The following is a 25,235-nucleotide window of genomic DNA, read 5'->3' as shown; positions in this document are numbered from 1 at the left end:
GCCTCCGAAGGTTAGTCCCCAAGAAAGGGCCGGGGGGCGCCGCCTGGGTGGGGGCTGGGCACCGAGACCTCGGCTCCAGAGATTAGTCCCCGGGCTAGGGGGGCGGGGAAGAGCGGAAACTGCTTGGGAGGTCTCTAAACCATTTGACGGGGCAGAGACTGCCTGAGAGACTAGAAAACAAAGCTGTCGCAGAGGAAGGGAGCAATACTCTAGGGGCGGGGAAGTGGAAAGCCGCCTCAGAGGGAACCTGGGAGAAGAGCCTGGTCTGCGCCCGTGCTGGGGAGGGGAGAGAAGAAGGGGTGGGTCCCCATAGAATACCCCCCACGCCACAGCAAGCTTACAGGCCCGCTAGCTAGCAGAAAGCTGTGCTTCCCAGTGCATTCCCTCCCCCCACCCCCGCCACCCCCTACGCTCTCGCCGAACCTGGGGCTGCCTGCCATCCAGGAGGGCTGGCCTCAACAATTGCCTGAAGCCTACCACCGCAGGGGCTCTCCCTGCACAGGCCTGCTTGCCCTTTGGAGGGGCTACACTTCCACAGAGCAGCACCAAACACCACCAGCCCCCTAGAAAAGGCCTGCAGCCCAGAAAAGCTAGAACAAGCCTAGCCAGGCCGTGAATAGATCGACCTAATTCTCCGACGGTTTTTCTGAGACGGGCTCCCCCGGGGAGGAGCCTCTTGAGTCTCCAAGGGCCCTGCTACCCGCCCAAGACCCCAGGGGGTGCTGAGACCTAGTGGACCAGCTGCATAGGACTGCCAGCTCCAGGCAGGACCCCCTGCAGCCCAGAAAAGCTGCAACAAGCCTGGCCGAATCGGGAAAAGATCTCAAACGGTCTTTCTGAATCGGGCTGCCCTGGGGAGGAGCCTCTTGAGTCTCCAAGGGCCCTGCTACCCGCCCAAGACCCCAAGGGGTGCTGAGACCTAGTGGACCAGCTGCATAGGACTGCCAGCTCCAGGCAGGACCCCCTGCAGCCCAGAAAAGCTGCAACAAGCCTGGCGGAATCGGGAAAAGATCTCAGACGGTCTTTCTGAGTCGGGCTGTCCTGGGGAGGAGCCTCTTGAGCCTCCAAGGGCCCTGCTACCCGCCCAAGACCCCAGGGGGTGCTGAGACCTAGTGGACCAGCTGCATAGGACTGCCAGCTCCAGGCAGGACCCCCTGCAGCCCAGAAAAGCTGCAACAAGCCTGGCCGAATCGGGAAAAGATCTCAAACGGTCTTTCTGAATCGGGCTGCCCTGGGGAGGAGCCTCTTGAGTCTCCAAGGGCCCTGCTACCCGCCCAAGACCCCAAGGGGTGCTGAGACCTAGTGGACCAGCTGCATAGGACTGCCAGCTCCAGGCAGGACCCCCTGCAGCCCAGAAAAGCTGCAACAAGCCTGGCGGAATCGGGAAAAGATCTCAGGCGGTCTTTCTGAGTCGGGCTGTCCTGGGGAGGAGCCTCTTGAGCCTCCAAGGGCCCTGCTACCCGCCCAAGACCCCAGGGGGTGCTGAGACCTAGTGGACCAGCTGCATAGGACTGCCAGCTCCAGGCAGGACCCCCTGCAGCCCAGAAAAGCTGCAACAAGCCTGGCCGAATCGGGAAAAGATCTCAAACGGTCTTTCTGAATCGGGCTGCCCTGGGGAGGAGCCTCTTGAGTCTCCAAGGGCCCTGCTACCCGCCCAAGACCCCAAGGGGTGCTGAGACCTAGTGGACCAGCTGCATAGGACTGCCAGCTCCAGGCAGGACCCCCTGCAGCCCAGAAAAGCTGCAACAAGCCTGGCCGAATTGGGAAAAGATCTCAGACGGTCTTTCTGAGTCGGGCTGTTCTGGGGAGGAGCCTCTTGAGTCTCCAAAGGCCCTGCTACTCGCCCAAGACCCCAAGGGGTGCTGAGACCTAGTGGACCAGCTGCATAGGACTGCCAGCTCCAGGCAGGACCCCCTGCAGCCCAGAAAAGCTGCAACAAGCCTGGCGGAATCGGGAAAAGATCTCAGACGGTCTTTCTGAATCGGGCTGCCCTGGGGAGGAACCTCTTGAGTCTCCAAGGGCCCTGCTACCCGCCCAAGACCCCAGGGGGTGCTGAGAACCAAGTGAAATCTGCTACCATCGTGGGGTGGACCTCCCAGTCCTGTCTGCCCTCAGGAAGTCCTCCTTTGCTTCAAAGAAACACTGTTAGTCCCATCAACACTCCAGAAAAGCCACACTGCCTCAAAAAAAAGATTGACCAACAACGACAGCCCTCAGGAAATATTCCACGGCAGTGACAAGGCAAACACTACCCGATAACGGAGAGTACAACTCCCTCAGGAGAAAGAAGACAACAAGCAAGATGAAGAAGCTGAGAAACCACCCCCAGTCAAACCAACAGGAGAACTCACCTAAAACAGTCAACAATGAAACTGATCTCTGCAGTCTGACAGACCTGGAGTTCAAAAGAGAAATAGTGAAAATACTGAAGGAATTAAGAGAAGATATGAACAGCAATGCAGATACCCTCAGAAAGGAGCTAGAAAATATAAGGAGGAGCCAAGAAAAACTAGAACATTCATTTGCAGAGATGCAAACTGAACTAGGGGCAGTAAAAACCAGAATGAATAATGCAGAAGAACGAATCAGTGATATGGAAGATAGAATAATGGAAATCACTCAATCTGGTCAACAGACAGAAAACCGAATCAAAAAACTGGAAAGCAATATAAGAGACCTATGGGATAATATAAAACGAGCCAATCTACGCATAATAGGAATTCCAGAAGGAGTAGAAAAAGATAAGGGAATGGAAAATATATTTGAAGAAATTATCGCTGGAAACTTCCCAAATCTAAAGGATACTGGATTCAAGATACAAGAAGCACAGAGGGCCCCAAACAAACTGAACCCAAACAGACCCACACCAAGACACATCATAATAAAAATGGCAAAAGTTAGTGATAAAGAGAGGATCCTAAAGGCAGCAAGAGAAAAACAGAATGTTACCTACAAGGGAACCCCCATAAGAATATCAGCTGATTTCTCTACAGAAACACTACAGGCCAGGAGGGAATGGCAAGAGATATTTAAAGTGCTCAAAGGAAAAAATATGCAACCTAGAATACTTTATCCAGCAAGAATATCATTTAAAATAGAAGGGGAAATAAAAATTTTTCCCAACAAACAAAAACTTAAAGAATACAGCAACACAAAACCCAGGTTAAAGGAAATATTGAAAGGGCTTCTCTAAACCAAAAGAAAGGAAGGAAAGGGAAGAAAAAAGAAAAGAAAAAAAAAAAAAAAAAAGAAGAAGAAGAAGAGGAAGAACTAGGACAGAGGAAGATACAATCAGAGAGCAGTCATTCAAATAAGCCAGCATACAGATTTAATCATGAACATGCTTCAAACAAAATAAAATTAAAAAGAAAAAAATAAAAGAGTCATCAAAACCATAAAATGTGGGCAAGGGATGTTAGGAGGTAAATAATCCTTTTTGTTTGTATGTATGTCTCTCTTCTTAATTTTAATATAATAATGAAGTGTTTGAACTTACAGGACCATCAGGCTAAAACACACAATTATGGGAAGGGGTTAGCATACTTAAAAAACAGGGCAACCACAAGCCAAAACCAAATATTGCATTTGCAAAAAATGAAAAAAAAATACACTCAAGCAGATAATAACAGGAGACCATCCAACCAAAAAAAAAAAAAAAAAAAAAAAAAAAAAGAAAGGAAGAATGGAGAACCATAGAATCAACTGGAACACGAGGATCAAATGGCAATAAATAATCATCTATCAATTATCACCTTAAATGTCAATGGACTGAATGCCCCAATCAAAAGACACAGAATGGCTGAGTGGATAAAACGGCAAAAACCTTCAATATGCTGCCTACAAGAAACTCACCTTAGGACAAAAGATACATATAGATTGAAAGTGAAAGGCTGGGGAAAAGTATTTCATGCCAATAGACATGACAGAAAAGCAGGAGTTGCAACGCTCATATCAGACAAAATAGACTTTAAAACAAAAGACATAAAGAAAGACAAAGAAGGACACTATTTAATGATTAAGGGATCCATCCAAGGAGAGGATGTTACTATCATCAACATATATGCCCCAAACATAGGAGCACCCAGATACATACAACAAATATTAACAGACATAAAGGGAGATATTGATGAGAATACAATCATAGTAGGAGACCTAAATACCCCCCTCACATCAATGGACAGATCCTCTAGACAGAAAACCAATAAAGCAACAGAGATCCTAAAGGAAACAATAGAAAAGTTAGACTTAATTGATATCTTCAGGACACTACATCCAAAAAAATCAGAATACACATTCTTCTCAAATGCTCATGGAACATTCTCAAGAATCGACCACATATTGGGACATAAAGCGAATCTCAATAAATTTAGGAGCATAGAAATTATCTCAAGTATCTTCTCTGACCACAATGCCATGAAATTAGAAATCAACCATGGGAAAAGGAAAGAGAAAAAACCTACTCCATGGAGACTAAACAACATGCTACTAAAAAACCAATGGGTCAATGAGGAAATCAAGAAGGAAATTAAAAACTATCTTGAAACAAATGATAATGAAGACACAACCTCTCAAAATCTATGGGATGCTGCGAAAGCAGTGCTCAGAGGGAAATTTATAGCAATACAGGCCTTTCTCAAAAAAGAAGAAAGATCCCAAATTGACAACTTAACCCTCCACCTAAATGAATTAGAAAAAGAAGAACAAAGAAGTCCTAAAGTCAGCAGAAGGAAGGAAATTGTAAAGATCAAAGAAGAAATCAATAAAATAGAGACTCAAAAAACAATAGAGAAAATTAATAAAACCAAGAGCTGGTTCTTTGAAAAGGTGAACAAAATTGATAAACCCCTGGCCAGACTCACTAAAAAGAGGAGAGAAAGAACCCAAATCACCAAAATTATAAATGAAAAAGGAGAAATCACAACGGATACAGCAGAAATACAAAAAACCATAAGAGAATACTATGAACAACTATATGGCAATAAGTTTGACAATCTGGAAGAAATGGACAATTTTCTAGAATCTTACAGCCTGCCAAAACTGAATCAAGCAGAAACAGACCAACTGAACAGACCAATCACCAGAAATGAAATTGAAGAGGTCATAAAATCACTCCCTACAAATAAAAGCCCAGGACCAGATGGCTTCACAGGTGAATTCTATCAAACATATAAAGAGGAATTGGTGCCCATCCTCCTTAAACTCTTTCAAAAGGTTGAAGAAGAAGGAATACTCCCAAAGACATTCTATGAGGCCACCATCACCCTCATTCCAAAACCAGGCAGAGATACCACCAAAAAAGAAAACTATCGCCCAATATCATTGATGAATATAGATGCAAAAATTCTCAACAAAATCTTAGCCAACCGAATCCAACAACATATCAAAAAAATTATACACCATGACCAGGTTGGGTTCATCCCAGGTTCACAAGGATGGTTCAACATACGCAAATCAATCAACATCATACACCACATTAACAAAAAAAAGGTCAAAAATCATATGATCATCTCAATAGATGCAGAAAAAGCATTTGACAAAGTTCAACATCCATTCATGATCAAGACCCTCGCCAAAGTGGGTATAGAGGGAACATTCCTGAATATAATCAAAGCCATTTATGATAAACCCACAGCAAATATAATCCTCAATGGGGAAAAACTGAAAGCCTTCTCACTCAAATCTGGAACAAGACAGGGATGCCCACTCTCACCACTGCTCTTCAACATCGTTTTGGAAGTCTTAGCCACAGCAATTAGACAAACAAAAGAAATCAAAGGCATCCATATAGGAAGAGAAGAGATCAAACTGTCACTGTATGCAGATGACATGATTCTATACCTAGAAAACCCTAAGGACTCAACCCCAAAACTCCTTGAACTGATTAATAAATTCAGCAAAGTGGCAGGATATAAGATTAACATTCAGAAGTCAGTTGCATTTCTGTATACCAGCAATGAAGCATTAGAAAAGGAATACAAAAATACGATACCTTTTAAAATTGTACCTCACAAAATCAAATACCTCGGAATACACCTAACCAAAGAGGTAAAGGACCTATAGGCCGAGAACTATAAAACCTTAATCAAAGAAATCAAAGAAGATGTAAAAAAATGGAAAGATATTCCATGTTCCTGGATTGGAAAAATCAATATTGTGAAAATGGCCATCCTACCCAAAGCAATCTACAGATTCAATGCAATCCCTATCAAATTACCCATGACATTTTTCACAGAACTAGAACAAACAATCCAAACATTTATATGGAACCACAAAAGACCGAGAATCGCCAAAGCAATCCTGAGAAACAAAAACCAAGCAGGAGGCATCACTCTCCCAGACTTCAAGAAATACTACAAAGCCACAGTCATCAAAACAGTGTGGTACTGGTATCAAAACAGACAGACAGACCAATGGAACAGAATAGAGAATCTGGAAATTAACCCTGACACCTATGGTCAATTAATCTTTGACAAGGGAGGCAAGAACATCAAATGGGAAAAGGAAAGTCTATTCAGCAAGTATTGCTGGGAAACCTGGACAGCTGTATGCAAAGCAATGAAACTAGAACACACCCTCACACCATGCACAAAAATAAACTCCAAATGGCTGAAAGACTTAAATATACGACAGGACACCATCAAACTCCTAGAAGAAAACATAGGCAAAACACTCTCTGACATCAACATCATGAATATTTTCTCAGGTCAGTCTCCCAAAGCAATAGAAATTAGAGCAAAAATAAACCCATGGGACCTCATCAAACTGAAAAGCTTTTGCACAGCAAAGGAAACCCAAAAGAAAACAAAAAGACAACTTACAGAATGGGAGAAAATAGTTTCAAATGATGCAACTGACAAGGGCTTAATCTCTAGAATATACAAGCAACTCATACAACTCAACAGCAAAAAAACCAATCAATCAATGGAAAAATGGGCAAAAGACCTGAATAGACATTTCTCCAAGGAAGATATACAGATGGCCAACAAACACATGAAAAAATGCTCAACATCGCTGATTATAAGAGAAATGCAAATCAAAACTACCATGAGATACCACCTCACACCAGTCAGAATGGCCATCATTAATAAATCCACAAATAACAAGTGCTGGAGGGGCTGTGGAGAAAAGGGAACCCTCCTGCACTGTTGGTGGGAATGTAAACTGGTACAGCCACTATGGAGAACAGTTTGGAGATACCTTAGAAATCTATACATAGAACTTCCATATGACCCTGCAATCCCACTCTTGGGCATCTATCCGGACAAAGCTCTACTTAAAAGAGACACATGCACCCGCATGTTCATTGCAGCACTATTCACAATAGCCAGGACATGGAAACAATCCAAATGTCCATCGACAGAGGATTGGATTCGGAAGATGTGGTATATATACACGATGGAATACTACTCAGCCATTAAAAAGGATGACATCATGCCATTTGCAGCAACATGGATGGAACTAGAGAATCTCATACTGAGTGAAATGAGCCAGAAAGACAAAGACAAATACCATATGACATCACTTATAACTGGAATCTAATATCCAGCACAAATGAACATCTCCTCAGAAAAGAAAATCAATCATGGACTTGGAGAAGAGACTTGTGGTTGCCTGATGGGAGGGGGAGGGAGTGGGAGGGATCGGGAGCTTGGGCTTATCAGACACAACTTAGAATAGATTTACAAGGAGATCCCGCTGAATAGCATTGAGAACTATGTCTAGATACTCATGTTGCAACAGAAGAAATGGTGGGGGAAAAACTGTAATTGTAATGTATACATGTAAGGATAACCTGACCCCCTTGCTGTACAGTGGGAAAATAAAATTAAAAAAAAAAAAAAAAAAAAAAAAAAAAAAAAAAAAAAAAAAAAAAAAAAAAAAAAAAAAAAAGAAGCCACAATTGAAACGGTTATAATAGGAAATGTGCCACTAAAGAAGGAGACGGATTTCCACATCGCCGCTGGTAGATCAGCCATGTTTCTTTTCAGTTACCAGAAGAGACGGACAGTGATCTGAGTGACTCCTTCTGCTACTGCTGCTGCTTCTCCTGCTGCAGCTGCTTTTCCTGCTGCTGCTGCTTCTCCTGCTGCTGCTGCTGCTGTTTGTCTGGATGCTGCTTCTTCTCCTGCTGCTGCTGCTTCTTCTCTGGATGCTACTTCTCCTGTTGCTTCTCCTGCTACTGCTTCTTCTTCTGCTGCTGCTTCTTCTACTACTGCTTCTGCTTCTCCTGAGCTTCTTCTCTTTATGCTCCTCCTCCTCCTTCCTCTTCTTTGTCTTTTCTGGATGCTGCTTCTTCTCATGCTGCTACATCTTTTATTGCTGCTGCTTCTTCTGCTTCTTCTGCTGCTTTTGTTTCTCTCCTCCTCTTCCTCCTCCCCCTCTTCTATTTCTTCTTCTGCTTCTGCTCCTCCTGCTGCTGCTTCTCTTCTTGCTCTCCCTGCCCCCTTCCCGTCCTTTGGCCCCTGGCAAAGATGACAGACTCAAAACAAACTGACAAGAGGCACTGCTCATTCTTTGCACTGCTGGAGCCCAGAAGCTTTCAAGACTGAGCCCCTTCCTTTGGAGAAGGCTCCAGTTAAGCATACATAAGCGTCCCTAGGAGGCCATCTCTGGGGACAACACAGATGTGAGATGAGAAGGGACCATCTAGCCTCAGGCTTCATCATGACTTGTTCTGGAAGCAGCCAAGGAAAGCCTGGCTTAGTCCATGACACCAACTGCTCAGGAGTGCTCCCAAAGGAGGGGGGTACAGCACAGTGGGCGAGCACCCCCTTGGAAAACAAAGAAGAGAGCCTGTGTTACCCCATCACATCAGTGTGCTGTGTTTGGGATACCTCTGTCAGGACTTCGATGCACGATATAAAGCTATGTCATCCACTCTACAGATGACCAGCCTGGAGCCAGGCAAGAAACACTCAAAGGATGTGAGCAGACAGCCCTCAAGCTCACCCAGAGAGAAGCTGGGAGGTGAGCATAACTGGGGTCCCTTCTAAGGCATGGAGCACACAGCAATATGGAGCATACACTCAGTATGGGGGCCTAGGGCTAAAAAAAAAAGAGCTCAATTTTCAAAAATTGAAGAGGTTTCTTTCTAATTTGGTATCCATTCCCCAAACTGAGGCAGGACTACACCCCATTTCATCAGGAAGTAGCCAGAGCGGTCGCTGCCCCTGTACCCTGGAAGACGTGGGGAAGATAAAACAGAAGTGGGGATTTAAAAACCAAGTCCCTTGGAGTTCCCGTCGTGGCGCAGTGGTGAACGAATCTGACTAGGAACCATGAGGTTGCAAGTTCGATCCCTGCCCTTGCTCAGTGGGTTAAGGATCTGGCATTGCCGTGAGCTGTGGTATAGGTTGCAAATGTGGCTTGGATCCTGCGTTGCTGTGGCTCTGGTGTAGGCCGGCAGCTACAGCTCCAATTAGACCCCTAGCTTGGGAACCTCCATATGTTGTGGGAGCGGCCCTAGAAAAAGCAAAAAAGACCAAAAAATAAAAAATAAAAATAAAAAATAAAAAAAACAAAAATGAAGTCCCACTAAAAAATAAATAAATAAATAAAATACAACGACGTCCCCCTAAAACTGAGTTCCTTTCCTGAGCTGATGAGTCACATCCCTATCCAAAATTACTCCCTGTCTTGCCCAACACCTGTTCTCCTCGAGGCTGAGGAATATCCAAGAAAAGCGGGGAATGTGACGGAGCGAGTGTCCTGGGGCCCCTGGGCACTCGATCCTTTCTGTGCCTTGTGTCTTGTTTTTAGGGAATAAGCTTCAGCCTCCATGACCTTCTCTGAGCTCCAAAGGACCGCTGCTCATCAGGGAAGGGAGGGGATGCAGAGACCAGGGAGGAGCCGTCAGGAGACAGCAGAGCAGCTTTGGGGCAGGGTCCTGGTTCCTCCTTAAGGAATATTCCTAACAATATCTTTGAGCCTTTCAGTAGAACTAAAACTCCCAACCTATGGAAGAAGGACTTGACGGTCTAAGGTCCAAGGCTGGGACCTTTTCCGGCGGCTGTTTTCTGCCCTATGTACTCATACTTGATTCTGACGTCATATGACTTCCCTGGGGAGAGGGGTCAGGGTTCAGGGCTGGTGAAGTCAGCAAGAGGGGATCTTACAGCGCTGGGGAATCAGAGATGAAAACTAGAACTTCACGTCACTGATAAACTTTGGATTTGTTTTCCAGCAGTCTCTAAAGGACATATGTATTACATTTCTGATTATAGCCTTTTTGTTTATGGTCGCACCTGCGGCATATGAACGTTCCCAGGCTAGGGGTCAAATGGGAGCTACAGCTGCAGGCCTGCACCACAGCCACAGCAACTCGGGATCCGAGCTGCGTGTGCGACCTACAGCACAGCTTGTGGAAACAGCAGATCCTAGACCCACTGAGCGAGGCCAGGGATTGAACCCGCATCGTCATGGATACTAGTCAGGTTCTTAACCCATTGAGACAAAGTGGGAACTCCTGGTCAGAGCCTTTAAAAATACACACACACACACACACACAGAGAGAGAGAGAGAGAGAGAGAGAGAGAGAGAGAGAGAGAGAGAGAGAGAGAGAGAGAATACGTTGATACAACTTCCATAAACCAGGACCTGGAGAAAAGAACACTCGTGGTAAATTTCCTACGAATTTATGACGCTAGTGACTGGATACCCTAAGCTGCACAGAAGGCCTGGGTGTGTATAAAGTCATCCTCATTTTGGAAAATTTCCTCTTTGGAGTGAACCTGTCTTTACTGGCAGAGAAACACAGCATGGTTCCTTTCAGTTAAAATGCTTTTCCCAGCCACAAAACGCCGTTTGTCCTCTTTGGAGTGAACGTGTCTTTACTGGCAGAGAAACACAGCATGGTTCCTCTCAGCTAAAATGCGTTTCTAGCCACAAAACGCCATTTGTGGTGAACTCAGGAAGGATGGGGCCAAGACATCGGGCTCTTCACGCAGCCAAACGCCGCAAGTTCGCCTCACCCTACAGAGGACGATGGGAAAATGGGCATCTCCTTCTGCCTGCTGGCATCGCACCTTTTTAAATGTAGTTCAACTTGAACTAAAAAACTACCTCAGGGGAGTAAACCTGGTGGTGCAGTGGGTTAAGGTGTAAGTGGGTTAAGTTGTCACTGCACCTGTTCCGATCGCTGCTATGGCGTGCGTTTGATCCCTGGCCTGGGAACTTCCACATGCCTGGGGCCTGGACAAAAAAACAAAACAGAACAAAACAAAAAACAAATAAAAACCTGCCTCAGCAATAAATTGTGTGTGTGTGTCTTTTTAGGGCCACATCTGTGGCATATGGAAGTTCCCAGACTAGGAGTTAGTGAATCGGGGCTGCAGTTGCCTGTCTACACCACAGCCACAGCAACACAGGATCCTTAACCCATTGAGTGAGGTCAGGAATTGACCCCGCATCCTCACGGATAGTCAGGTTCGTTAACCCCTGAACCACACGACGGCAACTCCATACCTCAGCAATAAAATTAATTTGCTAAACTCACCCCTCACCATGCAGCCTTTATTTCTTTGCAGAATTCCCAAACGGTTCTCCTCCCTCACCACAGTAAGGACTGTACTTACTGTGAGAGTTTAAGAATTTCCAGGCATACAGAAAAGAAAATCATGGACGTGGAGAATAGACTTGTGGTTGCCAAGGGGGAGGGGGAGGGAGTGGGGTGGATGGGGTGCTTGGTGTGAACAGATGTAAACGATTGCCTTTGGGGTGGATTAGCGATGAGATGCTGCTGTGTCGCACTGAGAACTATGTCTGGTCACTTACGATGGAGCATGATCACGGGAGGAAAGAGAATGTGTACATGTATGTGTAACTGGGTCACCATGCTGCACAGCAGAAAAAAAATAATGTATTGGGGAAATAACAATTTTAAAAAAAAAAGGAATTCCCAAGCATGATGTCCTTTGGGGCACAGGACCTGAACTTTTCGCGTGGACACGGGGCACTCAATTCTTTAGGACTCTTCCAGAGAATCCACACCGGGACCTCAGGGGAAAGTGGGTGGAGCAGATGTGGAAGCCAAGAAGGCAGCCAGCTCATCATGGTCCATGCAGCAGCATCGTCACAGAGTCAGATGTGGGTTGTGACCGACTATCAACTTTTACCTGCCAGGCTTTTGCCAACATGCCAGGGTTCTGAGCCTCAGATGGGTCCCCAAGAAGACAGCTCCTTACGCATCTCCCAGGGTCCTTGGGCTGCATGTAAGCATGATGGGTGTGAAATGTGCTTGAGATAATGTGCAGGTGGGTCACGAAACCAGTGCTGGTGACCCTCAAACAGGCCCCACGCTGGGCACCCGGGCTGGATCTGCTTTACAAAGCATCCAAGCAGTCGCAGCAAGGGAGAAAGCAGGGTGACAAGGACCCTTCATTCAGGGCATGTCAGGACGACGACCAAGTACCGCTAAGAAATCTTCAGGTCATTCCTACCTGTCGGAGGAACAAGGATTTCTTGCCAATTAAAGTATATTAGGGATGACCTGTCCCTTGAACGACTGTACAGCCTATAACATACGGTGGGCTCATTATCTACCTCTCTAAGAGTGCAGGCAGCTTCCCAAGATCGATTTTATCCTGAAAAGTGTAAATCAGGATGAAGGACCGTGGCGTGCATGGTTATACATTCTAAACCATCACTCTCCTCGACTCGGAAATACACGCTTGTAATCCTGGGGCACGTACCCACCCTGGCTGAGCAGACCTCATCTGAGACACTCACAAACCAGAGAAGCATTTTCCACTTATGCCTCTGTCATTCCTGTCTTCACATCCCAACTTAACGTCTCCAGAACAAACCCTTGGGTATACATCATTTCAGCCACAAGGCTCAGAGAGAGAAGAGAAATTTTATTATTTTTATTTTTTAAGGATTTTAGGGCTGTACCTGTGGCATATGGAAATTCCCAGGCTAGGGATCAAATCAGAGCTGCAGCTACTGGTCTACACCACCGCCATGGCAATACCAGATCTGAGCCATATCTGTGATCTATGCTGCAGCTTGTGGCATCGCTGGATCCTTAACTCACTGAGGGAGGCCAGGGATCAACCCCTTATCCTCATGGGTACCAATCGGGTTCTTATCCCACTGAACCATGACGGGAACTCCCAAGAATACGGATTTTAGAAATGAGAGTTTCAATCATTTTCCGAATTGCCTTTGACACATGAACTGAGGGGGAGCTGTGCACCCACAAAATATCTTTGATATTAATACATTGAAATAAGGCACTGGTTTCACCAGCAAATTTTGATTCAAAAAAACACGTATAAGTTTCACAGACAGAGTCTGCTTGGACCAGGTTTTCCTTCTTCTGAGTAACCCTAAATCCATTTCTCCCAGAGGTGGTGAGCACTGCCTAAAGGATTCAGGGTATTCAGGTCAATGAGATAACACCTATAAAATTATCTTCAAAGTCTTGGGAAAATTTTTATAAATATGGTATCACCATTTGATATGATTCTTTGGTGCCATATTAAAGCAGTTCTCTCCAGATCCTTGGACAAAATGTCCAGCAATCTAGATACTGACTGTAACACAAGATGACAGTGTGACCCAAGAATGACTTTACCTAGAGAGCTTTTTTTTTTTTTTTTTTTTTAAAGGCTGTACCTGCAGCATATGGAGGTTCCCAGGCTAGGGGTCGCATCAGAGCTGCAGCTGGTACAGCAACACCAGATCTGAGCCGCATCTGCAACCTACACCACAGCTCTCAGCAATGCCAGATCCTTAACCCACGGAGGGAGGCCAGGGATCAAACCTGCATCCTCATGGATACTATGTCGGGTTCTTAACTTGCTGAGCCACAATGGGAACTCCCTAAATACTTTAAATCTTTGAAACCTCAGATAATGTATGTTACAAGTTTTTTTATGAATGGAATCATGGTATGCACGTGGTAACATTTTTACTAATACTGACCACTGATGCAATGCTTCAACATGGGTAAGAGCCATGTATGCCAGAATCCCCTACTTGAAGACCAAACCGTCTAAAAATAACTCAGTAGCAATAACCTCCAACTATGGTGGCGCTAGAACATCCTAAACTTCTAGGTCTAGCCGAGAACTGCAGAAACCTGCATATCATCAAGATAAGCTGGTTGATTAGAGACATGTAAATCAAGACCACAATGAGGTACCATCTCCCAGGGGGAAGAGTGGCCATCATCAAACATTCTACAAATAACAAATGCTGGAGAGGGTGTGGAGAAAAGGGAACCCTCCTACACTGTTGGTGGGCATGTAAGTTGGTGCAGCCACAACGGAGACCAGGATGGAAAGTATCTCAGAAAACTAAATACAGAACTACCAGATGACCCAGTACTCGCACTCCTGGGTGGGATCTGGAGAAGTGCTCCCTCTATCAGGAGAGCAGTCATTTCCAGAAACGTCTGTGTTCGTGAAATATCTGTGTATGACATCTGAGTGGAGGAGGGTGTCAAATGTCTATCCACAAAGTTTGAAAGCTTTTGCATGAGATCATGTCAGCATCACCTTCTCGAAAAATCCAGGCAACTGAACAATGGCGGCATATCCTCTAAGAGCAAAAACCCGTGGATGTTCCGATACTTCTCGGCGTGTTCTATGGGACACCCAATTTGGAACGCTCAGGGAGCTTATTAAAATGGAGATGCACATTCTGACCTGAGAACCGCTAGTGGGAATTTCTCCAGGTAAGACAGGCAACCTTCAGCATCCGTGGGGATCTTGCTACCCAAAGTCAGATGAATCACAACTTCACACCTAGAGGGGAAGAGCTTCTTCTGTCTTCCTCCCTTGGTTCACTGCGGAAAGTCCTAACGAGCCTATTCTATTTGGCACCACAGAGGCAATCCCACCAGGGACAGTTCTGAACCACGTGCCGTGCTCAGGATGTGGGCGGCCGCCCCAGTGATGCCCACGTCTGGCTGTGCAGGCTGCCGGTTAAGCTCACCATGGGCACCAACAGCATCTGCATGTGTGAAATCACAGACATCAGATGTTCATGAATGTGGGGGCTGCCTTAGCATCTCCCCCTCCTCCCAGAATCGAAGGACGTCCGTCCTCACGCCTTCTTGCTAGGTCTCTCCAATGTCCTGTCAAAACCGACCAGCTCTCATGGGCAGAGCAAGCAGACACCAAGACCACAGGTATGACAATCAGACCAAGTTTCCACCTTTCTACAAAGGACTGTCTTCTAAGCTTCCAAAGGGTAACAATTGTTCCAAAGGTAACAATCCCAACTGACCTCCACAAGGACTTGGGTTTGACCCCTGGTCCCACTCAGTGGGTTAAAGGATCCAGCGTTGCCTTGGTGGTATAGCTCGCAGACTTGGCTCGGACCTGGCGCTGCTGTGGCTGTGGTACAGGCTGGCCGCTACAGCTCCAATGTGAGACCCCTAGCTTGGGAATCTCCACAGGCTGCGAGTGCAGCCATTAAAAATAATAATAATAAAGTTCCAAAGGGAACAGAACAATTTTGCTTGTTTTTAGCAACAAGTGGTCCTGATAGACTGCTGTCAATCCCTCAGTTTTGCTGATTGCAACCCCCAAACTAAAGAAGCCCTAAAGACCTGCCCAAAACATCACAGGCTTCACCAAGTCGAGACACAGAGCTGTTTTGCTCGGCAATGTGCCAGGAATATTCTGGTTCTCCCCATGCTGCTTCTGTCACAAGAACATCCTCTGGAGTCAAGGATGCACACTTGCCTCCTCTCTCTTGGGCACACGCCCGCATAGTCAAGACTGGGGTGATCCCCCGAGGGTCCCATGATCACCCCGCAGATGCTGTCACACAAGACATGCCCGAAGTGGGCAAAGCATCTCTGGGGAGACCCTGGGCACAGCATCTCCTAAGTCCCCTTCCACACGTGCCATCTCGTTTTCCACATCCGTCCTTGGGAGAACCTGGCTGGAGAATCCCACCCAGCACAGAAGGACCACCCCGGCCCCCTCCACCTCCACGTCAATACCCGGAAGAGCGTGCCACGCGTCCCAGGCGGCCTGGGGACGAAGGCGGTACCCACCGTTGGATAAAGCGGACTGCGTCCGCCGTCAGCCTCTGAGTGAGGTTGTCGTAGGACATGGGCTGCTGAGTGATGTCATGATTCCTCATCAGGAAGCAGTTGAGGGGCCGGAAAAAGTGCAGGAAGCAGAGCAGGAGGCCCAGGACCAGGGCGGCCAGGAAGAGGAGGCTGAAGATGAGGGCGGGGGGCACGCGGAAGAGCCCCAGCCACCGGAGCCCCGCCAGGGTGAGCAGCGCCAGCGCGAGGACCTGCAGCGGTATGAAGACCAGCAGCCGGAAGGCTGTGGTGAACACGCTGCCTTCTCCCGGCTTGCAATCCCGCAGGTTGGTCACAGGGATCCCGTGGAAATAGTCGAAGCCGTGGCTTAAGGGGTGGTGACAGAAGTCGCTGCTGTTGTGACAGTTGGTGCCGAGGTGCCACTTCCCTGAGCAGAAAAACAGGTGGCCTGTTCAGTCCCCAGCAACACCTGACATCTGACGCCCACATGTGGAAAAGCAGGATCTTCCTGCATTTCCACCAGCCAAACTCTATCCTACTGTTTTCACTTCCTTGTCACAAATATGAGGGCAGAGAACTAATCTCTCTGGCAGAAAACAAGGCATTCGGGAATGGGAAAAAAAAAACCCAAAGAAAACAGACACCCAACAGACTCAATCAGTAAGAGACAAAACGATATGAATGCCAATGTTTTTCCAGGGCAGGAGTTCTGGTTTTGTTTTTTGTTGGTTTTTTTTTTTTTTTAAGTCATTTCCTTAAACGAAAATCTTAGGACCAACCTGGTTTTGTCCCTTGGATGTTAAAAGTGGAAATGAATTCTCACACCAAAAGCTACCCATGAGGCACGAGGAGATCATACTGGTAATTTGGCAATTCATTTAAACACGTGTGAACATTTCTTATCAAATGGGAACTATCCCACTGAATTCGTGAGCGTCTCACACAAGAGAAAAGTGATGGTGGTTTTAGGACGAGACATGGGAACAAAGAGAATGGCCATTGGGTCCTATGAGATCTTCTAAGATTTGTCTAATGACCGGCACAGACCCAAGCCATCAAGTGAAAAGGGAGGAGGAATCACTCCTTTCTCAGGAATAAAATTAATGGGAATGTCAACCCAGACAAAGTCTGAAACGTAAGATGAACATCTTTATCAACGTCGTGGTATGTATGTGTATTTTTGTATGCTCTGTTTTACGTGCATAACTATATCCACTTCTTTGTTATCGATTGTATGTCTCATCTTTCTATCGCATCCATGATTCATCCACCCATCCAACTGCCATCCATCCATTCATCTGTCCACCCACCATCTATTTACCATCCATCCACCCACCACCTACCATCCACCCACCCACCCATCCATCCACCACCCTTCCATCCACCACCCATCCATCCATCATCTACTATTCAGGCATCTAGCACCCACTATTCACCCACCATCCATCCACCACCTATCTATTCACCATTCATCCATCAATCCACCCATCCACCCACCACCTAAGCATCCACCATTCATCCATCTATCCACCAACTATACAACCACCACCCATCCATCCACCCACCATCCATCCACCCTTTCCTCCAACCATCTACCCATTCATCCATGCATTCATCCGCCGTCCACCATTCATCCAACAACCACTGTCCATCCATCCACCATCGACCCACCCAACCATCACCCATCCACCCACCCATCCACCACCCACCCCTCCACCGGCTATCCATGCATCTAGCACCCACTATTCACCCACATCCATCCATCCACCACTTATCTACCATCCACCCAACCATCCATCCACCCACCCATCCATCCACCATGCATCCATGAACATTCATCCATCCAGCATCCACTATTCACCCACCATTCATCCATCACCCATTGACGTACCCACCCACCATCCATCCACCCACCATCGACCCACCCAACCACCATCCACCCAGCCATCTATCCATCTACCACCCACTCACCCAACACCCACCCATCTACCACCCATCCATCCACCTACTATCCATGCATCTAGCACCCCCTACTCACCCACCATCCATCCCTCCACCACCCATCCACCATTGATCCATCCATCCACCCATCCACAATTTATCCGCCACCATTCATCCATCCACCATGTATCCACCCACCACCCATTCATCCACCAATTATCCAAGTACCCTCTATTCACCCACCAGCCATCCATCAACCACCCATTCATTCACTATTCACCTATCCACCCATCCATCCATCCATTATTCACCCACATCCATCTACCCATCCATCCACCACTCATCCATCCATCATCTACCATCCATCCAGGCATCTAGCACCCACTTTTCACCCACCCACCGTCCATCCATCACCCATATATCCACCCATGCACCATCCATCAACCACCCATCCACCCACCATTCACCATCCATTGACTCACCTGTCATCCGCCTCATCTATTAAGCTATCTATCCCTGTCCCTATCACCTTTGGCATCTACTTCCCAACTCTCCACACATCCATCTGCCCACCTACCTGTCTGTTGATCATGACCTATCTATCACCCATCCATCCATCCATCCATCCATCTATCCATCCATCCATCCACACACACACAAATAAGGACACACATCTACACATGCAAATACTTCATGTGGATGCCTGGCATTTGAATTTAGAATTGAAATCATCTCACCTCTGTTTTCCATTGTGCCAACTGTGTCAGCCACGTGATCCTTAAGGCAGCTGCTGTCCTGCCCTCCCCTCTCCCCCTCACCCATGCAGGCCCTCGAGTGCCCCCTCAGCAGCCCCTACCTATCAGAGCTGTTGTGTAGCCTTGACTCTTCAGAAGCTTGGCGAAGGTAATTTCACTTGGGGGAAGCCCCCCCGAAGAGGCCGAGAAGATGAAAACTCCCACCTGGTTCTGAGCTGCCATTCCTGAGCCAGAAAAGATGCACCATTAAGATGGGAGAAACGTTCAGACTGGGAGCTGGTCCAGGCTGCTGTGAAGGAGCCAGGAAGTTACCTGATCGGATGGGGTACCGGCCCGTCAGGAAGGCCGCCCTGCTGGGGGTGCACAGGGGCGCAGCCGCGAGGTGTTGCGTGAGCTTCACTCCCCCTCCAGCCAAGCGGTCAATATTGGGAGTCCTGGAACAAAAGACTCAAGTCATGTTCATGACCTCAGAAAGGAAGCGTTCTGGAGACTTTGTCCAGCAGGTCACTTCTCAGGGATCCGGGGAAACCCAGGGCTGCAGGTGGCAGGTGAGGGGCAGAAAGCAGGGAGGCGACACGGCACTGAAATTCAGAGTCACCAGAAAACCACGTGATGATGGACTATGACCTCCTCAGGGGCCCGTCCACTCTCTCAGGGGCTCTGAGCTCCTGGTCTCTGAGAGAGGAATCAAGTGCTGAGAACTGGCTGCTGTGAGGACAGGGGGAAGCAGGTGGATCAGGCTCTCACTCCTCTCCTGCCTGTGAATGCTGGGCTCCCAGCGAGAAGCATGTGGGGGCAGCCCAAGTCTTCTGTTCCCAACCACAGCCAGGCTCCTACCTCTCTGAAGGCTCTGCCTAATTTCCACATGCCCCAGGGAGAAGGGGCGATAGGACCCCCAGAAGAAGCAAGCAAGGATGGATGGGGGGGGCATGTGCATTTACCGGGAAACAGTAACAAATGGGTGCATGGGGTCCAGGAGGAAGGGACAGATGCCCAGGTGGAAACATAATGTGTCGTCAAAGATGCCACCCCGTTGGCTCCCGGCTTGTTACACTTAACAGTTTTTATTTTTTTTAATTTTTCTTTTTAGAGCCATACAGATGTTCCCAGACTAGGGGCTGAATCAGAGCTACCGCTGCTGGCGTACACCACAGCTTACAGCAACACCACGTCCTTAACCCACTGAGTGAGGCCAGGGATCAAATCCACATCCTCACAGATCCTAGTTGGGTTGGTACCCATGGAGCACTACACAAACTCCTTCCTTGCACATGAGTTTTAAAAAATCTAACAAATGTCATAAGTAAGCACATATTTTAAGAGTAACAGGTAGGAGTTCCCGTGTGGCTCAGCAGATTTAAAAGGGTCTGGTGTTGTCACTGTTATGGCACAGGTTCGACCCCTGGCCTGGGAACTTCCACATGCGGATGGCCAAAAAATTAAAATTAAAAAAATAAACATCAGCAACTTTTGGTGCACAGACTCGGATTGGACCTGAGATACACTTAGCTGTCCTGCAGGCCAGCTCCTCCCCAAGAGGATACTTTACTTTGTGCTTGTTGGAGCTGACATGCAACCATGCAACACGCTTCCCATGGCCCGTGGTCACATGGTATGGAAGAAGAGGATATGGAGTGAACAGCAGGGAAAACAAACCAGACCCTGAGGTCCCCAGCGCCAGGCCCCTCCCCCACTTCGGATAATGATTCGTAGATCTTAGAAGGAAATTCCAGGGGAGGTCACTCTCTCCTCTCGTTCCACCGGCCTCGATCCTTTGTAACATGAGCCTCCACGGTTATATCAATGTTTTCCCGAGACCCTCAAGGGCAACTGCTTCCTGAAAGCCAACATTCCATGGCACCAGGACAGACCTGGCTTCTAAACCAGAATGCCCCACGCCCGGGGCTGAAAAACCAAACACCCTCTTGGGTCCCCAAGTCTGGTTCCCATGGGGGTTTTCCTACCCTTGCTGTCACCTGGCCCTTGAAAAGTCCTGCTGTCATCAGCCAACGTGACATCTCTCCCCAGCCAGCTGATGGTGCAGCACAGCCTGGGCCAGAGGGTGGAGGGAGGTATGGAACGAGAGTTGACAGGCGGGGAGAGGATGGGGTGGCAATGGAAACAGAGCCAGGGGCCCTTAACCGAAGATAGCGTAGGAGATAGGAACCAAAGGGAGGGAAAAGTGAGGAGGTGAGAAAAAGCCCAACCGTAGGGGCGAAGGAGAAAGAATTACACTGGGTATCTTTGAAGGGAACCATGTGAATTCATCCAACTTTCAAGTTCAAGGTGAAATCCCCACATGCGCCGACTAAGACCCATGTGTGTCCATGGAACGTCGCACAGCCAGTAAGGTATGCATTTGGGGAGGGGGAGGGCTTTAAACATGTCCACGTGGCTGGTGTTCTGTGATCATGTGTGCCTCATCACAGGAGAGTGGCCTGTGAAGGGAGCCCTGGGTTCACCCATCACCCAACCTGAGGGTCTTGTTTCCATAGCAGCCAGGATCCCCGATGCCAAGGTCATCAGCCATCAGCAGCACGAAGTTGGGTCTTGGGGTTACATGGCTCCAGGCCTCACCAAGGACCAGCAGCAGAAGGCAGAAGATCCTCATCTTCCTGCAAAGGGCAAGGGGAAGGGAGACGTGAGGGATGCTGGCGGCAGGTGGCCCAAGTTCCTACTCTGGGGGACACGCCCCCACCTCCTCCCTCAAGATCTGCCCACCCTGGACCAGGTGGGCTCCAAAGTGTCCGTGCCATACTGGGCAGAACTGTATCTGCCTTCTATGCATCTGTTTCAAAAACAAACATTTCTTTCTCTGTGGGTAGCAGTCACCTCCCCTACCCACCCCAAAACAAAATGAAGCTCTGTCTAGAAAACGGAAAACAGGCGTTCCTGTCATGGCTCAGTGGAAATGAATCCTACTAGTATCCAGAAGTGTGGGTTTGATCCCTGGCCTCGCTCAGGGGGTTAAGGATCTGGGGTTTCTCCAAGCCACGGCATAGGTCACAGATGCGGTTCAGGTCCTGTGTGGCTGTGGCTGTGACTGGCAGCTGCAGCTCTGATTCAGCCCCTAGCTGGGAACTTCCATATACCCCACGAATGGCCCTAAAAAGACCTTTGAAAAAAGGATAATGAAGATGCGGGCCATATACACAATGGAATATTACTCAGCCATTAAAAGGAACGAAATAATGGCATTTGCAGCAACATGGATGGACCTAGAAATGATCATGCTAAGTGAAGTCAGTCAGACAATGAGACACCAACATCAAATGCTATCACTGACACATGAAATCTAAAAAAAAGACACAACGAACTTTACAGAACAGATAATGACTCAAAGACTTTGAAAAACTTATGGTTTCCAAAGGAGACAGGTTGGGGGGGTAGGGGGATGCACTGGGTGTCTGATGGAAATACTGTAAAATTTGGTTGTGATGACTGTTGTACACCAATAAATGTAATAAAATTCATTAAGTAATTTTTAAAAAAAGGAAAACAGGAGTTCCCATCGTGACGCAGTGGTTAATGAATCCGACTAGGAACCATGAGGTTGCGGGTTCGGTCCCTGCCCCTGCTCAGTGGGTTAACGATCCAGAGTTGCCGTGGGCTGTGGTGTAGGTTGCAGATGCGGCTCGGATCCCGCGTTGCTGTGGCTCTGGCGTAGGCCAGTGGCTACAGCTCCGACTAGACCCCTAGCTTGGGAACCTCCATATGCCGCGGGAGCGGCCCAAGAAATAGCAACAACAACAACAACAACAAAAAGACAAAAAAAAAAAAAAAAAAAAAAAAAGGAAAACAGAACCACCTCTTTGAGAAAGGCGGGCTCTGCCAGCAGCTCGAAGTTCTTTGCCGGGACCTTGGAAACACAGGCCCATCAGAACCATTCACTCATCAGCCTCAAGTCCTTTCTACCAAGAGCTGTGAGGGTCAGTGCAGCAGCTGGTAAAAGGGGAACATGTGGACGTCGGCACGATGCCAACCTTTCTGAACTCAGCGAGACACAAAGGTCACAGCCTGGGGCAGCTCTGGGGGTTCACAGGTGGCAGCAAACACCTGGGAGGAAGGGAAGCCTCCATCCTTTCCAGCTGCCATTGCGACACACAGTTGCTCTGCCCACATCACCTCTTTTAAGAACATCCAGCAAGAAGACTTGGGATGCGGACGGGGGCAGGTGCCGCTGGAGGGCACACACCTGAGCTCCTTCGCTGATACCCTCATGAGCTGCCCAGTGGACCCCCAGGAAGAGATAGGACCTGCCAGCGTCTGAACAGCTTGGGGCAGAAGCATCCTCAGGCTGATCCTCTTGGGGCCGGGGGTTATTGCCCATGGGGAAGGATCAAGGAGCCAGACTGGAGGATGAGCTGGCCTGTGCCCTCGCTCACCCTGAGAAAACTCAGGGCTTTCACAAGCCAGAGAAGACCTTGGCAGAATGCACAGCTTCAGGAAGCCATCAGGGGCTGGGAGGGATCTGGGGCAGCAGACCCCACTGGAGCCGGGGGCTTGGCCAGAGGTGTGATGCCCATGCGGAGCAGGAATCCTGTGATGGTTTCGTCTGAGGAGACTACACAGGAGCACAGCTGGATGCCAATCCCGCCACCTGACGCTGGTCCTCCTTGTTCTTTGACTGCACCTCCTTCTTCATGATGCTTAAGCTCACCTGGGGCAGGACACCCAGTGACGGCCCTGCCCCCACAGATGTCCATACCCGCATCCCAGGCATCCGTGTCTGTCTTACCTACATGGCCACAGGGACTTAAAGATTTGAGATGAGAAAAGGAGGCTGGGTTTTCTGATGGACCCCAATACTGTCCTTGGACATGAAAGGCTGAGGGATATCAGACCACAGAGCAAGGGACAGGGACATGATGGCAAAAGCAAATGGAGACCAGAGACGTGGGTCCACAAGCCGTGGGATGCAGGCAGCCTCCACAAAACACCATCCCCTGGAGCCTCCAGAACGAGGCAGCTCTGCTGACACCTTGATTTTAGCCCCTAGGACCCATCTCAGACCCCTGACCTGCAGAACTATGAGATAAATGTGTGGTGTGTGTGTGTGTGTGTGTGTGTTGTCCAAAGCCACAGAGGGGGTGGTCACAGGCTATGGTGTCATAGGAAAGCGATTCATGGGTCCATGAACAAGGTGGATGCCGTGCTGTGTGTCTGTACAGCTCACGGCTCCATCCCACAACACAGAACAGCCCTTGGCATGTTTCTGTCTGCAATGTCAGGGGCTGCGATGTTCCCCTGGAGGCAGGTCCACCTTTGCAAGAGGGAGCTGTGCAGGGAGCCAGCTCAAAGGTCTGTACACATGGGGGGAGGGGCTGTCATAGCTCTCAGCCTAGAGGGACCAGGGGGCAGGCTGGCCTTGGCCTTTGGAGACTCCAAATGGCTGGACCCACGTGGGATTCTGTTCTTGTGGGCTTGCTTCTCCCTTGAGGAAGCCGTTCAACTCCTGCTCGGGGTGTGGGTCCTTCTGGCTGGGGCTGGAGGATTGGAAAGAGCTGTGTGACACACGTTCTCCTACTTCTTCCTTTCCCTTCCCGCAGCCCTGAGCTGCATCCAGAACTCAGAGCCCTCCTAAAGCAGCACCTGCAGCCCGTGCATATCATCCTCATTCCCCAGCCACCTTCAGAGGTACCTACAGCTTTTGGGTGGTGGGTTCAGTGCGGCTAAAACCAGCCTTCTGGCTGCCTTCTCTGTCAACAGGCAGGTGGGCACCCTGTTAAGCAATCCTGCCCGGTCAGCTCCTGCTTTGCCACTGACTTGCCATTTCCTGTCTTTCTCAGCACATCTCCTGCATGAGGTCCACGCTTCCAGCTGGAGCCTGACTTCCTTGGATTCAGATGCTCTCTTGAATAGGAAGACGCTCGCTTTCCGGTTCATTTTCTTCTTTGCTTCTCTTCTCCCTCCAGCAGTTCTGCTGCCCCAACCCCTGCCCCTCCCCTCTCAGTTCAGAGCCAGAGTTTAGAAGGCAGGAGCAGTGGGCTTGTTGAACAGGCTGCCCGACCTGGCACAGGCTGCCCGGCCAGGAACAGGCCTGGCCGTACCCCACCCCAGAGGGCAGCAGGGATGTTTGCAGGAGACACAGCATAGCCCCAGGCCAAGCTGCACATCCAGGTCCTTCTTCATTCCTTCCCACCTGTGCTGGAAGCTGGGACCTCCCACCCTCCACCCCCAGGACTGGGCTCTCACACCTGAGCCACCTTCCTGCTTCCACACCTCTCTGCCAATGCCTGCAATTTCACCCTCTCTGGCCCTCACTCCAGGAGCCAAAACTCATCACTCCATCCTCTGGTCCTTGCTGGCTCTCGGAGGACCTTACGAGCATGGCTGGACCTCCATTCTCTCTTCTGGTCTTGACTCTGACTGAAGGGCCTCTGGAACACAGAGGTTCCCATATGCATGTGCCCCACAGGACCACCTGGCTCTTGGTCTACACCCATTGTCCCATGGCAGTGGCCTGGTGCCACCTGAAGGTCCCCAGGAGCACCTTGGTACATGCCTCTCCAGGAACATGCCCTCTGACA

General features: G+C 48.6%; 1 protein-coding gene across 12 annotated transcripts in view; it reads right to left on the bottom strand.

Annotated features, from left to right (window-relative positions):
* The window catches only part of STS (steroid sulfatase), a 209,823-nt gene that overhangs the window by 83,943 nt on the left and 100,645 nt on the right, over positions 1-25,235 (bottom strand). For all 12 annotated transcript variants that reach the window (XR_014836017.1, XM_085008991.1, XM_085008995.1 and 9 more), the window contains 4 exons: positions 21,180-21,320; positions 19,018-19,139; positions 18,807-18,929; positions 16,013-16,436 (listed from right to left, as the gene is read on the bottom strand). Coding sequence is in view for 11 of the 12 variants with exons in the window: in XM_085008991.1 (XP_084865117.1) it covers positions 16,013-16,436; positions 18,807-18,929; positions 19,018-19,139; positions 21,180-21,316 (806 nt within the window). In the remaining variant the exon portion in view is untranslated. The remainder of the gene's footprint in view (positions 1-16,012; positions 16,437-18,806; positions 18,930-19,017; positions 19,140-21,179; positions 21,321-25,235) is intronic.

Source organism: Sus scrofa, chromosome Y (genome assembly GCF_054392235.1).
Source record: "Sus scrofa isolate SSC_HxYL_T2T_F1_AM1 chromosome Y, Sscrofa_HxYL_maternal_Yorkshire_Landrace_v2.0, whole genome shotgun sequence".
In the NCBI taxonomy this organism is placed as follows: Eukaryota; Metazoa; Chordata; class Mammalia; order Artiodactyla; family Suidae; genus Sus; species Sus scrofa.
Note: the sequence above shows the minus strand (reverse complement) of the source record. Positions and strands in the feature narration are given on the sequence as shown.